This window comes from Patella vulgata, chromosome 4, assembly GCF_932274485.2.
Source record: "Patella vulgata chromosome 4, xgPatVulg1.2, whole genome shotgun sequence".
NCBI lineage: Eukaryota > Metazoa > Mollusca > Gastropoda > Patellidae > Patella > Patella vulgata.
Genome location: NC_065882.2, coordinates 3,499,047 through 3,516,052, shown reverse-complemented (window position 1 = coordinate 3,516,052; position 17,006 = coordinate 3,499,047). Strand labels below are relative to the sequence as shown.

Genomic DNA, 17,006 nt, shown 5'->3' with positions numbered 1-17,006 from the left:
GACAAGGAGTAGTTTCTCCTGTCCAACCACATGGGTTTTCTCTGGGTACTCCGGTTTCCTCACACTGCTAAAAGACCCCAACGCGCAAGCGAATTATTGAAATAAAATTGAACCATATGTTAGACCCGAAATGACCTAGTTTATGTCAAGTGGACGTTAAATCCTTTCTCTATTATAAAACAATAAATATCCAAATGATTAGCTGTGTCTTCTATTTATTTTGGGATTAAGGCAGGAGAGGGGGGAGGGCATGAGTTAGTTTTGCCGTTGAATTATTTTATTAGTGTTTTTTTTTTCTCTCATATTTTTCAGATATGGCGACTGTCATCCAATTTTTTTCCTGGGTTCGTTAGATGATGCCATAAAAGAATCTTTACAACAGAAAGCAAAAGATGTAAGATTTCAAATTATTAAACTGTATTCTTTATTGTTTTTTGGTAGTGATGGAGGGAGAGGAGCAGGATTAACCTGTGTAGAAAAGGACTCCGCTACCATGGACCTTATAATACATGGACTGGCAACGGCTTAATAACCTAACCAGAGATGTGTGCCGCGCTGTAATTTGAGACACGTCGTGGTAAATTGAGACGTGTCAATCACGACTAAACGAAAGCTGTTCACGAGTTATGTCCCTTCGCGGCGTCTGTAGTTACCTGGCATGCGTACTGCTCCATTATGAGTATAATGGCTTACAACACCTATAAATAAATCTGCGAGTCGTCGGATGTTTATATTTTATTGAATAATATGCCAATAAAATTAAACTTATTTTAAACAAAATTTCTCGCTTCTTCTATCTAAATAAACTGGGCAAAACTGTGGGATAATTTGGGTCAAATCAAATACAGGTTTATTCATGATTGTTGAACAGTACATGCATTGGTACTTGAAAATATCACAAAACAAAATAATTTTTTAAAAATGTTAATATTTGTTTTAAAAATAAAAATTTTGCCCTGTACCGTAGATAAGATATCAAAGTTTACAGAGAAAGGGATCATTAATTCCAAAAATAAATGTTTCACTGATTGAAAGCAAAAATAAAATCACATATTTTTTCATAAAATTGTCTAAAGTGTTATTTTCGTTGTTTTTAGGATGTAATTAACTATATTCCACTTTTTTAAAAAATCGATGATTTTTTTTCTTAGATTCACGTGTATCAGAATTATGTCAGAAAAATATGAAATAATAAATAGATTTTGATTGAAAGCAAAAATCCCGACGCATGTTTTCGATTGTTCATATAACAACAAACAATGGCGACGTCTTCGTTTCGGAGATGCAGTCTACATGTACTTTGAAGATGGTAATTACAAAGTTGTTTAAAATAAAATGTATACATATATGCAACGGAAATTATAGTTAATGACTTATTTTGTCAAACAACAGTTTATTTTAGCAGTTTTTGGTAAATTCAGGACACAAAACGGAACGATGAAAACGGGTGTTTATCGCTAATTAGCGAAGACATTGAGTAATATCGCTATTGGCTTCTCTCGTGTTTTCTCGTGCAAAGTCTCGCGCGGCAGGCATTTAGTGATATTGCTTCTCGTAACCAGTCCATGTATTATAAGGTCCATGCCGCTACTTGAGACATTTAAAGTAGCCAAGTCTCTAAATCAACATTGATGTTGTGATCTTACTGGGAAAAGATCTGTTTCTGATATCCAATATTGAAAAATAAATTTTTTTACCGTTGGTACACGAGTCGAGCACGCCATTTGTAACAAGAGACTCGAAGAATTGGGCTAGACATATTCCACAAGTCATGTCAAAGGGTGACGACATATTCTTATGCTATCGGTGTAGACTGGAATAACCAGACGCTAGAGATTGTCATTTGATTGAGATTTCTGGCGTATTTCACACCAAGAATTCGCCGTAACAGATGGTTTCATTGGCTAATCCCTCACGCCATCCTGAACACAGGCTATATAACAATTCTTTCAGATCCTAGTGTAGTAAAGACAAGTAAAATTTTGAACTATAAAAAACGAAACGAAATAGGATCTGTGTTTTAGTCAGATTGATTGACATTTGTATAAATTTCTTCTCTTTTATTTCAGAGGAAATTATTAGCAGTTTATCTTCATCATGATGGAAGTATCGCCTCAAATGTTTTCTGTTCTCAGTTATTATGTTCCGACGGCATCGTTAATTATCTTTCTACAAATTTTATAACGTGGGCCTGGGATATGACGCACGAATGCAACACAGCTAGGTTCGTTTCTTTTTTTTTATGTAATTTAAAGATGTGTTGACTTAAAAGAATATTTCAGCCACCACTGTGTAATATTGACAAAAAAAAATAATTGTCAGTTACAAGGCTTCTTGTTGTGGAAGCTATGGTCACATGTTCGATCCCTGCATTGGCCGAGAAAGTTTTACGATGTGGTTCCTTCTTGTCACTGGTGCAGGAAGGAGGGCCTGACAAGGACTACTGTTTAGTCGTTTGGATAAATACATTGACATGCATGTTAAAGATCCCTTGGCAGTTGGAATTTGATATAAGAGTAGGCGATAGTGCCACTACCCGGGCAAACTTTCCCTCATAGCACACGGAATGGCGTATGCCCATCTTCATTAGCCCAGTCGGAACTGAACAGTAGGACGTTAAACCTCATTTCATTTCATTGCTTCTTGGGTTAAAAGTGCCTTAATCACTTTCAACAAAGAGAATTTTGCATGGACAGTGACGATTTTCTCTACAAACTGTCAAGGGATCATTTATATGCCGTCATGCCAATGTTTTCACCAAGGCATTGTTTTACAAAAAAAAATTGCTAGTCAGTAAATTTTTAGCGTGTTTCGTTTACTTTAGATTACCATTAACAAGGGGCCTATTAAACGATTTTACCCAACTCTTAGACGTGGCTTGTTGATATGATATGTTGACTGCAGTTGATGCCCTATGTTGCATTATTTTCAATTTCAGTTCATCATATCTTTGTAAATAATGAACAGAATTGGACCGTTTCTGAGGGGAGGAAGGGGGTTGGATGGCCGAATGGTTAGCACGCGCGCGCTGTATCATACGGTCTGTCATTGAGTCAACTGGCGGGGTTTCGATTCCCCAGTTGTACGTGACAAGGAGTAGGATCGCCTGTCCAACCTCGTGGGCTTTCTCTGGGTCATCCGGTTTCCTCCCACTGCTAAAGACCCCTACGCGCAAGCGAATGATTGAAGCCATCAAGGCTTCCGATTATATTCACGAAATAATTTTATATTACAGATTAATCGCTATGGCAACCAGACATTTTGGTAGCGTAGCAGCAACACAGATGAGAAATTATAGTAGTGAGGAATTACCAGCATTATTAGTCATATCAAGATCTCGAGCTACAAATGAAATAGTTGATGTTATTCAGGGTGAGTTATGTAATAAAATAGTTGATGTTATTCAGGGTGAGTTATGTAATAAAATAGTTGATGTTATTTAGGGTGAGTTATATAATAAAATAGTTGATGTTATTTAGGGTGAGTTTAATGAAATAGTTGATGTTATTTAGGGTAATAGCACGTGCACACTGTATTGTGAGGCCTGTCATTGAGTCAACTGGCGTGGTTTCGAATCCCTGGTTTTATTGACATAAAATTAAACCATATGTTAGTCCCGAAATGACCTAGTTTGTGTCGAATGGACATTAAACTCTGTTTCTCTCTCTCTCTATTTAGGGTAAGTTTTGTAATGAAATAGTTGATGTTATTTAGGGTAAATGAGGGCACATTAGATTGTCACGTCTGTCATCAACACAAGGGATTCTAATCCCATGTCTGCTCGTGTCAAGGATTAGGGTCACATAACAAACCATCAGAATCAATTAATAGATAATCGATTCTAATGTATAAGAGATCTTTTCAGCTATAATCAGAGATCTATTCAGCTATAATCCTTGACCTGTTTGGCTATAATCAGTGATCTCTTCAGCTATAATCTGTGATCTGTTCTGCTATAATCAGAGATCTATTCGGCAATAATCAGTGATCTATTCAGCTATAATCTATTCAGCTACATTCGGCAATAATCCGTTATCTATTCGGCTATAATCCGTGATCTGTTCGGCTACAATCAGTGATCTATTCAGCTATAATCAGTGTCATCAGTCAATAAATTCACACCTTTTTTGTTTCAATATGATCGGATTTGTGTTACATTAAAGTTAAAACCCATTTCTGTTTATACCATTCATGGGGGATTGGATGGCTGAATGGTTAATGAATATCTTTTAACTTTCCACTTTTTATTTTCAGGCCATGTTACGTTAGATGAATTAATGACTAGATTAATCCATTCTGTAGAAATATTCCAAGAACAGCAAGCAGCTGATATATCAGAAGAGGTAAATAGAATACTTCATTCCTGGGATTGTCTAGCATAAAAAAAAATATACTTAATGAAATGAAACAAAATTTACATCATTTAGGCTCTCTGTCTTGTTGATTTTAAAAATAAGGCTATATTCATCTCCTGTTTGACCCATGTATGATCTTTTTTGGTGACGGAAATCCCTCCACTCACCCTTCATTTAAAAAATTATTTGTGTAAAAAGCTGGTTTCAAGTTGAATATGTGTTGTATAGTTAACTATAACCTCTGATCGTGGATGTCAGAACAGATAGGCTAATTTCTCTAACCCTAACCCTACAGGCCGGGGACTGTACAGCGCAGTGGACGCTTACGGCTGGCCCCCGGATCCATTCACTTGATTTGATGTTTGTTTATTTGGTGCAATGTCTATTTTCTGTCTTGTCAGCAGGTTTATCTTGTAGATTTTTGTTTTACATATACAGTAAGATATGTATTATATTGTATAATATTACTACAGTAAGATATGTTTAATATTGTATACTATTATTACAGTAAGATATGTATTATATTGTATAATATTATTACGGTAAGATATGTATTATATTGTATAATATTATTACAGTAAGATATGTATTATATTGTATAATATTATTACGGTAAGATATGTATTATATTGTATACTAGTATTACAGTAAGATATGTATTATATTGTATGCTATTATTACAGTAAGATATGTATTATATTGTATAATATTATTACAGTAAGATATGTATCATATTATATACTAGTATTACAGTAAGATATGTATTATATTATATACTAGTATTACAGTAAGATATGTTTTATAATGTATACTATTATTACAGTAAGATATGTATACTATTATTACAGTAAGATATGTATTATAATGTATACTAGTATTACAGTAAAATATGTATACTATTATTACAGTAAGATATGTAATATATTATAATGTATACTAGTATTACAGTAAGATATGTATTATATTATATACTAGTATTACAGTAAGATATGTAATATATTATAATGTAATATATTATATTATTACAGCAAGAGAGAACAAATAGAGAAATGATAAAACAACAACAAGATGCTGATTATGAAGAATCATTAGCAGCAGATAAAGCTAAGGTAAACTTTACAATATTCTATTAGGTATTGTCATATATATCAACAGTGTATTACATAGTTTATTGTGATATATATATCAACATTGTATTACATAGTTTATTCTGATATACATCAACAGTGTATTACATAATTTATTGTCATATACATCAACAGGGTATTACATAGTTTTAACTGACGATTTCTTAGTAAATCGGATCAAAAGGATGAGTCGATATGAAACTTCTGGCCAGGAATTCACAAAGCATTCTCCGACATTAAAACAACACAAGTTTTATAAATGGCTATATTTTAGTTAAAATAAGGGGAACAATTTTGAGTAAATTCATTTGAAGTAAATCGGATCAAAAGTATGAGCTAATAAGAAATTTCTGGCCCCGAATTCACAAAGCATTCTCAGACTTATTCAACTTTCAATCACTGTTTATGAGAAATATTTTTGATGCAGAAACACAAAAATTTACACATAGTTTCTTGTTGATGTATTTGATACATTCAAACAGCAAAAGTTTAATAAAGGGCTATATTTATAAGGCTGGACATTAGCACTTGAATACCCTGTTAATTTTTCTGGATGTTTGATTTTAAGCAACCTGGTGTTTGATTATTTTAGGCTGAAATACAGCGAGAAGAAGAAGCTAAAAGACAAGCTGTATTAGAGGTAGAATTACAGAAACAGAGAGAGGAAGAAAGATTACGACAAGAAGAAGAAGATGCCAAAAAGGTATTTTCTACGCATCCGCTCATATTATTTATTGAAGACATTATTCATCGCCTACCAATAATCGTGTCCTCCCACTGCTAAAGACCCCTATCCACAAACAAATTATTAAAATAAAATTGAACCATATATTAGTCCCGAAATGACTTATTTTATGACAAGTGGATGTTAAAAGATCAGTTTGGAGCAGAATAGTAGGACGTTAAACCACATTTCATTTCTACCGAATAGAAATTTTGGTGTTTATACGCAGACTAAATCATCGTTCTTACGTGTGCTTCTTGTGATCATCCATTTATAAAAGTGCTGCGTTTTCATCGCATCTTAGTAAATAAACCTGATAAACTTGAAAAAGCATTTTAAGGATTTCGAGTCAAGAAATGATTTAAATTATCCATACATAAATTACTATTACAGGCCATTCAGCGAACGGTGTCTAGATCGTTAGCAGTTGAACCACCAGAAGATGCCACCTATCCTATCAGTGTTATACGATTCCGTGTAAAGGGTGGAGATATAATAAACAGACGCTTTCGGGCAGACGACACAATTCAAACTCTTCTTAATTTCTTAATAACAAAGGGCTTTCATACTGAAGAATATAAAGTTTTGACAACATATCCCAGAAGAGATGTAAGTATACAGTTGTTGTTGTTTAACGTCTGCTTCATATTTTCATTTTATTATCAATCCTCATAAGAGTGTAACGATGACATATTTAAACAATTTTTAAAATTGGATAAAAATTGTAACCTATTGAGGGAGGGAGAGAGAGAAATGGGTTTAACGTCTCTCTCTACAGCTCTATAGATATCTCCCATAATTAATTGTACACCTTGCTCAAACCTCAACTAAGCAGACCGTGTATTTTATTACTTATTGGGGATCACGGAGGCTTAGTGGGTAAGGCGCTGGCTCGCTAGCCTGGAGGTCGGGTGTTCGATCCCTGCATTGGCCGAGAAAGTTCATCCCGATTTTCCGGCGTGGTTCCCCCTTGTCAGGGATGCAGGACGGAGGGCCTGACAAAGACAGCTGTCTAGTCATTCGGATGAGACGAAAAACCGAGATCCCGTGTACACATTGGCGTGCACGTAAAAGATCCCTTGACAGTTGGAATTCGATATAAGAGTAGGCCGTAGTGCCGCTGTCCGGGCAAAATTTCCCTCATAGCACACTGTATGGCGTATGCCCGTCTTCGTTAGCCCAATTCGGAGCAAAACAGTAGGACGTTAAACCCCATTTCATTTCATTTCATTTTTCTATAGATATCTCCCATTATTAATTGCACACCTTGCTCAAACCTCAACTAAGCAGACCGTGTATTTTATTACTTATTGAAGGACGGTTCTCAATCACAGGAACCTGGAGGTCTGACAAGGAGTGTGTCAATCTGCCAAACAGAGTTGTCTTCCCTTGAAGTTCACACTAACCTCTGCTAACGGCTCATTTAACTACACCACCAAGATTCTTGGTATCGATAGACAATGATAAACAATACAATGGAAACCAAATAAATGATAATATATTTCATGCGCACTGTATCATACAGTCTGTCATTGAGTCGACTGGCGTGGTTTCGATTCCTCCGTTGTACGTGACAAGGAGTAGGGTCGCCTGTACAACCTTGTGAGTTTCCTCCAGGTTCTTTTGGTTTCCTCCCACTGCTAAAGACCCCAATGCGCAAGCGAATTATTGAAATAAATGTTTGTGTCGAGTGGACCTCAAAATGACCGAGTGTTTTATTTATCTGTTTATTTTCAGATTACGCAGTTAGACGAATCATTAACATTAGAATCTGCGAGATTATTTCCACAAGAAACGTTGATATTGGAGGAGAAGTGAAGAATGATATAAACTCTCTCTCTCACGTGTGTGTGATTGTGATGGATGGTATGATGTCTGATTATACAGCGTGAAATACTGACTGTGAAGAATGTGATATGTAAATGTGATGTCCTCTTATTTTACGTACAGACTATGAAACCTCTTTGATTTAAACGAGGGGGTTGGATGGCTGAATGGTTTGCACATGCGCGCTGTATCATACGGTCTGTCATTCAGTCAACTGCCGTGGTTTCGATTCCCTGGTTGTATGTGACATGGAGTAGAGTCGCAAGTCCAACCTTGTGGGTTTTCTCTGGGTCTTCCGGTTTCCTCCTACTGCTGAAGACCCCTATGCGCAAGCGAATTATTGAAATAAAATTGAACCATGTGTTAGTCCCGAAATGACATAGATTGTGTGGAATGGAGGTTAAACCCCATCTCTCTCTCTCTCTCTCTCTCTCTCTCTCTCTCTCTCTCTCTCTCTCTCTCCACAAAAATATATCTCGGATTTCTCCTTTAATTTTGCTTAAATCAAAGAGGTTTTGTACTTTTAAATGAACATTACTGCCATAGGTAGAGTTGGTTTTGTTATAACTTGTTTTGCATTTATCTGAAATATTTTCAACTTTCAATGTTCTTGTTAACGGTTTTCAATACTTGGGTAGAAATCAGAGACCTTATTCATGCAATCTGATGAAAACACAGATCCTATTTCGTTTCGTTTTTTATAATTCATAATTGTCTTTACTACACTAGGATCTGGAAGAGTTGTTATATAACCTGTGTTCTGGATGATGTGAGGGATTAGTCGGTCAGATCTTCATATAGCAGAGGCCATTGAAAGTATAAAAAAACGAAATGAAATATAAATCTGTATTTTGATCAGAATGTTTTTCATGAAAACGTAAACTAATATAGTGACCACACAACTACAATTTTACCCTCTCTTTTTAAAATTTATGAAGGTTCAGACAGTAGTAGATAGAATATGCCTTGAAATTTATTTGCAATCCCATAAAAATGTAAACTTTATTACACGTAGGGGAATACTCAATTGAACGCTTTGGAATTTGAGTACCTGTGAAAAGTGCGTCCTGTTTCATTATATTTATTTCTCAGTAGTTATATAATTTTGTTAACTATTTATTTAAATATTATTGAATGTTAATTTATATACAGTTTTGTTACGGTCCCCTATTACTAATGTCATCACCACCTACAGGGGCACACAAACTTATTTTCCCCAGGGGAGGTGCACCATCAAAAAATCGTAATTTTTAAATGACTCAATTGAATATTGATTTGTAGGTCTCATTTTAGTTTGATTGAATGTGTAATAGACTCCGGCAACCGGAACATTACTTGAAAAAAACTCGGCAAAAAAGTTGCCCCCCACCCCTGTTGTGCACCCCTGAGCACCACGAATTCCAAAACACAATTTCTAATCGCACACTGTCTATTTTATATTCCAACATTATAAGTGGGTTTCGGTGGAGGAAATATCGTAAGAGTTGTTATCTATGCAAGACAAGGGTTTGATTCAGGGTTAATACTTGGAAAGACGTACAGTCACCTGCCTAACCTTGTGGGTTTCCTATGGGTACTATAGTTTACTTCCACTGCTAAAGACTACAACATGTAAGTGACTTATTAAAATAAAACTATAAATACTATATGTTAGTCCCAAAATCCTGTTTTTCTCTCTCACTCTCTGACAAACATGGCTTCTATATTTACTAGTATTTTTTTAAAAAACAAAAAAGAGCCAAAATATTCTCAAAATTGGGACAGAAATAAGTCGCAAAAAGCATGAGGTAATTACAGGTTGTAGATCTCGTTCCTGAAGCAACGAACGCAAATTTTATAACAAAACATGTACAGGGTTAAAACGAAGTCTATTATAGTCTCGGTCACCCAGAACTTCCTAGTCTTCAACGTACAGAGGGTCTGGGGCCGTTGTCAATATTTGACGAAAAGTTCCCTTCCTGTGCATAACCAGGAGGTTTTTTTTTATGTGGTTGATTATCCAGTATCTTTGGCCAAGTCAAGTAAGAGTTGCGCCCCTTACCACAATAAACCTGTTATTTCTTGCATTAATATAAACAAACATGAATCGGGACGGTGAATTAGGATTAATAAAAAAAACCATAGATATGGCACATGAAGAGAGAAATTTTACAATAAAAAAAATTGGATATTGAACTGGCAATGCAATCAAATGGATTTTCTGAAATGACATTCTTAAATTAATTTCATCTTGTTTTAGGACTAGTTACCTCCCTTTGTTTATGATATGTAAAAGACCGGATAATCTAGCCAATGACCTGTTTATCTCAAATGTTGACAACGCATCCAGACTAATATTTGTAGAATATTGTTCTGGATGATAGAGACTAAGTCTATTGACGATGGTTGTAGATAAACCAATTGAAATCCAGATTTTTATAAATGACAATGGTCTGATTAGTGGCTTCAAAGAGCATCAACAAAATTGTGTTTTGTAATTTAAGTGGTACAGACATTAGTTTATATTGTATTTAGGTATAATGTTTATTTTTATGACAAGGGTTGAATTAAACATACATTATCCAAGAGCTAAATCTGCCTATTGAAGGTCTTTCTTTAGGCCTGAAATGGTATCTAAATTATTAATTAGACATTAATTAACTTATCCAGACCATAATCAACTCTCGGTGGCATCAAGTTTCTCCGATATTAAATAGATTAGAACGATTCAGCCATATTTTGATTTAATTTAAAAATGGAGGATCGAGACTTGGATTCGAACAACCAATATGGTGGTTGAAATTATTGCACACGTCTTGTCAAGGTTAATATCTTTGCTCGCAATAGAGTAATTTGAATGAAATTTTTTAATTATTAATTTTACATTATTATCTATTTTTGGACTATTATAACAAGAAAGGCCAGCTCTTTATCTAAATCTTACATAATGTATGTTTAAATAATATGGGAGGTTAAGTATCGATATCAGGGATAAGTTTGAATAATTTCATGATCTGGTCAATATTCTTCCTTTTGTTTTTATGATATTAAAAATTCATAGCAATAATGAAATGAAATGGGGTTTAACGTCTTACTGTTCTGTTTGACTGAGCTAATGAAGATGGGCGTATGCCCCAAGTGACAAGGAGTAGGGTCACCTGTCCAACCACATGGGTTTTCTCTGGGTCTTCCGGTTTCCTCCCACTGCTAAAGACCCCTATGCAGAAGCGAATTATTGAAATAAAATTGAACTATATGTTATTCCTGAAATGACCTAGTTTGCCTCTCTCTCTCTCTCTCTCTCTCTCTCTCTCTCTCTCATTCTCTCTCTCTCTCTCTCTTTTCATTGGGGAGTTGGATGGCCGAATGGTTCTCATGCGCCATGTATCATAAGGTCTATAATTGAGTCAGCTGGCGTGGTTTCGATTCCCCGGTTGTACCTGACAAGGAGTAGGGACATTCCAGGTCCTTCGGTTTCCTCCCACTGCTAAAGATGCCTACGCGCAAGTGAATTATTGAAAGAAGACTGAACTATATGTTAGTCCCGAAATAACCTATCTCTCTCTCACTCTCTCTCTCTTCATTAGCCCAGTTGCTGCAGAAAAGTAGGACGTTAAACCCCCATTTCATTTTCCCTTATAATAAATGTCATGAATTTATGTGGAGTTTATTTATATCACAAATGAATGTGTTAAAATCTCAATCAGATTAAAACACAGATCCTATTTCGGTTCGTTTTTCATATTTCTAAATTTTGTTTCACTTGTCTTTACTACACTAGGATCTGGAAGAGTTGTTATATTACCGGGGTTCTGGTTGATGTGAGGGATTAGCCAATAAAACAGTCTGTTACAGCAAGTTTTTGGCGTGGGGTGCACAGAACTGTGGATAACCCACTAGAAACATCAACGCTGATTGATTAAATCAAATGTCTGACGTCATAGGGTCAAAAGCTGCTTGTATGACCTCTGACGGACCTTCCACTACAACCAGTCAGATCTTATGTAGTGGAGGCCATCGAAAGTATAAAAAAAAAACGAAATATACATCTGTATTTTCATCAGATTATTTATATCTTGACTTTGAAACTTTCTTTTATGTTCCTGAGGCCTTGAAATCATGAGAACTGAAGACATTTTAAGGATGCAGCACTGTAACTCAGGTATCATTTAATCTTGTGTATCTAGCACTAAATTCTTTCATATTCATTCAATATCAAATCATTAAAAATACCCCAATATCATCTAATTTGTACTTGTGTCCAGTTTAAAGCTGACCGATTAATTTTGCTAATGAGTGTCCAATTTACTAGTATTTAATTTCCTGATCACTGTTCAAAAATTAATCATTATACATCAATAATCAATTGGTTATTTATTTTTTAACAGTGATTGAAAAATTAAACACTTGTAAATTGGACACTCATTATCAAAATTAATCAGTCAGCTTTAAACTGGACACAAGTACAAATTAGATAATTTTTGGTGATTTTAAACGATTTTTACGAATTTAAATGAAGATTTGACATTGAATGAATGCGATAGAAATTAATGCTAACTGCACAAGTTTAAATAATACTCTGATTACAGTGAAGCTTTTTAATTGGTTGGGGGTTAAAATCTTAATACAAATTTTAACTCTTGACCAATGAAAAAGCTGCTTTCTTCAAATATTGATGTTTTTATGAATAAGTTCCTGTTTTACAAAGCCATGAAATTATTTGTTTCGGGGTATTTTACTGATATGTAAAAATATTCGGTGCCATATGATAAAAAATATATTGATAAAGCAGTGGTTGTGAGCATTATTTGTATTTAAAATACAAACGTCATGTCATCCTTTGATGTTGGTGCACCTTTATTTGAAATAATGGTTTAGCCAACGCCCCAAGCGTACATTTATTATACTAGTTTAAATTTTGGACCTGCGTGACGTATTTAATTGAAAAGCATGTGCGAGTGTCTGTATTTTAAGTTGTTTAATTGTCTCGTACTTAAGACATTGAATACCTGGTTTTACGTGACAAGGAGTAGGGTCGCCTGTCCAATCTCATGGGTTTTCTCCGGGTCCTCCAGTTTCCTCCCACTACTAAAGACCCCTACGCGCAAGTATATTCCCTTTTTCATTATCTAGTTTTTAACTATTATAGTGAGAACTCTCAACTCTTTATCTAATCCCCCATAATGCCCCTTTAACATTATAGTTAAATTTATTCATTGATACAGCGCAACAAAATCCAGCCAATGGCTGCTTTAAGGCGCTTTACAAAGATTGGACATAGAATTTATATTTCTTTAAAACATTACGCTATTAAAATATCATGAATCAACATAAACACGGTATTACACTTTGGAGACGTGTGGGGTGGGGTTGGGGTTGGATGGCCAAATGATTAGTGTGTGCACGTTGTATCATAAGGTCTGTTATTGAGTCAACTGGCGTGGTTTTCGATTCCCCGGGGGAAATGACATAGTTTGTGTCGAGTGGAGTGGACGTTAAACCCCTTCTCTCTCTCTCTCTCTCTCTCTCTCTCCCTCCCTGTTTTATCCGATTGACCTGGATATATTTAGCGATATCTCAGCCAAATTGCTACTTACTAGTCACGTTGGGATTTCAAAAATTTTCTTGTAGCAGATTTTTACCGAAAATAAAGGGGCATAACTCTTAACGTCAATTATGCTTGCGGTTTTAGACCACAATGTAAAAAAATATAGGTGCACCTCGTTATTTTTCATATTTAATTCCTATGCTTTATTCAAATTTATGTCAGTAATATTCCTACAAAAGCATGTGTTGTCGTTACTACGCATTTCGACGTGATGCGTCACAACACACTGATCAGCAGTGAATTTTTGCTAGGCCGCTAGAATCAATGATAAGGATGACATCGATGCGACTGAATGAGTCCCAAATATTAACTTTTTTCTTCCTTCAAATTAAATTCTAAAACATTTTTTTTTCATTTATTAGAAAAATAAATAAAGACGTTTGAATTGTTTGTAGGTAAAGATCATTTCCTATTTAGTGTAAATGGGTATTAAAATAAGTAAAATTCACCATTTAGCCCGAATCAGTAACGTCTTTTGTAAACAATGCACGCGCTATTGAGCCAATGATTGACGCCGCGTGATGTGACAGTCACGTGTCGAAACAGTCATTTGTAACAGAGATATTAAAAGATCTCTGTGAAACAAATTGGCGTCACAAATGACCTGCAGCAAACAGATTTTATTCCTGATATTCTGAATTTGTCTGTGATAGCTGTCATATTTCCAGACTTATTTCTAGAATTAAAAAAAAGCTTTAATGTTTGATGGGTCACATGCCAAATATAACTTTATGTTGCTTTCCCCACGAATTCTGGGCGTAAAAAAAAATGTTGATCTCCCCTGTCAAAGGGTTAAAATTATAAGATTTTGTTGTCTGAGATATTTGATTGATAAACGTGGTGTATATGGATGCGCATGTTTGTATATAAAAATAAATAAATAAATAATTGTATATATATCGCCCTAAAAGGGTGCTAAATTTATTTTGCAAAAGACATGTGTACCTAGGTATAACTGCAATCTGATCAAAACACAGATCCTATTTCGTTTCGTTTTTTATCGTTTAAAATTGCATTTAACTTGTCTTAACTACACTAGGATCTGGAAGTGTTGTTATTTAACCTGAGTTCTGGATGGCGTGAGGGATTAGCCAACGAAACCATCTGTTAAGGCGACTTCTTGGCGTGCAATGCATGGAACTGTGCGTGGGTAAACCACTAAAAACATCAACACGGATTGATAAATCAATATCTGATGTCACAGGGTCAAAAGCCGCTTGTACGACCTCTGATGTGACCTTCCAGTACAACTGGTCAGAACTGCTGTGGGTAAACCACTAGAAACATCAACGCTGATTGATTAATCAATATCTGATGTCATAGGGTCAAAAAATGGTGGTACGACCCCTGACATGACCTTCCAGTACAACTGGTCAGATCTTCGTGTGGAGGCCATCGAAGTATAAATAAAACGAAACGACATATAGATCTGTATTATAATCAGATAGGTATAACTGTATCAGTTTGTAAATAATTGTGTTTTTACGTGTACACCCAAACCAACTGTATTCACCAACCTTTATAGTAAAGTGTTGTTGACAAAATATCATTTGTTATTTTTCTTATTTACACTTCCCTGACAAGGACAGCTGTCTAGTCGTTCAGATGGGACGGAAAACTGAGGTCCCGTGTACACATAAGATTCCTTGACAGTTGGAATTTGATATAAGAATATGCCGTAGTGCTGCTGCTGTCCGGGCAAAATTTACCTCATTGCACACTGTATGGCGTATGCCTGTCTTTATTAGCCCAGTTTGGAGTAGAACAGTAGGACGTTAAACACCATTTCATTTCTTATTTACACTTCCGTTCAAGTTCCCATCTCGAACGTATTCCTGAGGGGGTTGGATGGCTGAATGGTTAGCATGTGCGCGCTGTATCATAAAGTCTGTCATTGAGTCAACTGGCGTGGTTTCGATTCCTCAGTTGTATGTGACAAGGAGTACAGTTGCCTGTCCAAGCTTGTTGGTTTTCTCCAGGTCCCCCGGTTTGCTCCCACTGCTAAAGACCCCTACGCGCAAGCAAATTATTGAAGTAAAATTTAACTATATGTTAGTCCCGAAATCAACTGGATGTTAAACCCCATCTCCCTCTCTGTATTCTTGAAGCCAATGGCCCGAGTGATCCCTCAAATCAAATGAAAATCAAATGAAAGACAGGGAGGTGATGTTTAGAGAGGTAAATTATGGCTGCACACCAAATTTCAGCAGATTTGTTCAGTATCTATTTAGTTTTCATTATGTTGTAAAACAGTTCCTCTGAGATGGCCGACGTGACAGGGAGTAGGATCACCTGTCCAACCTCATGGGTTTTCTCCGGTTTCCTCCCGCTGCTATAGACCCCCAGGGACAAATGAATTATTGAAATAAAATTAAAAACCATGTTAGTCCGAAATGACCTAGTTTGTGTCGAGTGGACGTTAAACCCCATTTCTCTCTCTCTCTCCCTAGATGGCCCTCGTTTATTTACTCAAATATCAAGTAATTAAGATGACTTTCTATCCATTAAACTTCCTCCCCAACACTCCACTTAAAGATACGTTCCCAGAAAAGTATTTATCGGGTGGTTATTTCCAATAAAATTTTGGTATATATGGAAAGTAAAAATATTCAATCTTACTAGAAAAATACTGGATTCCCTGAAAAACACTCATCGAGCGTATACAGGACAAAAATGTATGGGTTCCCCTAATCAACAGCCTGACGATTAGGAATATCTGCATGTGTGACGTCAAAGGTTGCACGCGGAGATTGAGCACTTGATGTACATGTTGATAAACTTTATGAAAAGTTTGAATGTTTTTAGTCCAAATATATCGTCAAATCACCCAGTTTGTACGTGGGAATGTATCTTTAATAATAATAATAATAGTGTTCATAGTGGTCGGAGCTTTATTTGGCCAACATGTTATTTTTATTCATAGAATGATAGCCTGTTCACTCGATAAGGGTTTGGACAGTCTGTAAATCTGATAGTAAGTTATTCCCAATCCTCCCCATTATGCATGTTCATGAAGCAACGACTGCGTTGCTTGTTTACTTCACAATTCCCGAACTTATAGTTATGTTATCTACAGACACATGAGCAGTAGCGTCCAATCAGAGGTTGTGACATCGTGACCTCCATGGAAACCTTGACATTGAATGAACCTTGAACTTTGCAACTTGATTATCATAGGTAGACATTTTAGCTTGAAAGCTCAAGGAATCTGATTGGCTCACAAGTTGGGCTTGTACCCAATCGCAATTAGTGCCAAAATATGCAGGGTGTTACGCGAAGGCCTTGATATGATGTAGTAGTTAAAGCGAGATCAAGCCTTCTATTGAAGATGCCTGTTATGACAGTTCAATGATTGAACGTTCCGTTATTCCCATCATTCCGATGTC

General features: G+C 35.7%; 1 protein-coding gene across 1 annotated transcript; it reads left to right on the top strand.

The window, feature by feature from the left end:
- The first annotated feature begins 3,393 nt into the window (after positions 1-3,393).
- On the top strand, positions 3,394-15,164 carry LOC126819734 (FAS-associated factor 1). Its single transcript, XM_050547948.2, has 6 exons — positions 3,394-3,408; positions 4,255-4,343; positions 5,384-5,464; positions 6,075-6,185; positions 6,600-6,815; positions 7,944-15,164. Exons 2-6 carry the CDS (start codon positions 4,278-4,280, stop codon positions 8,022-8,024), a joined length of 555 nt encoding a protein of 184 aa, XP_050403905.1. The 5' UTR covers positions 3,394-3,408; positions 4,255-4,277; the 3' UTR covers positions 8,025-15,164.
- The last annotated feature ends 1,842 nt before the right edge of the window (positions 15,165-17,006 follow it).

Excerpts from the sequence above, each read along its gene's own strand:
- LOC126819734 (XM_050547948.2), top strand. The coding sequence starts at position 4,278 with ATGACTAGATTAATCCATTCTGTAGAAATATTCCAAGAACAGCAAGCA. Across the intron at positions 6,186-6,599 it reads AAGAAGAAGATGCCAAAAAG|GCCATTCAGCGAACGGTGTC; the intron begins GTATTTTCTACG and ends TTACTATTACAG. Across the intron at positions 6,816-7,943 it reads CAACATATCCCAGAAGAGAT|ATTACGCAGTTAGACGAATC; the intron begins GTAAGTATACAG and ends GTTTATTTTCAG.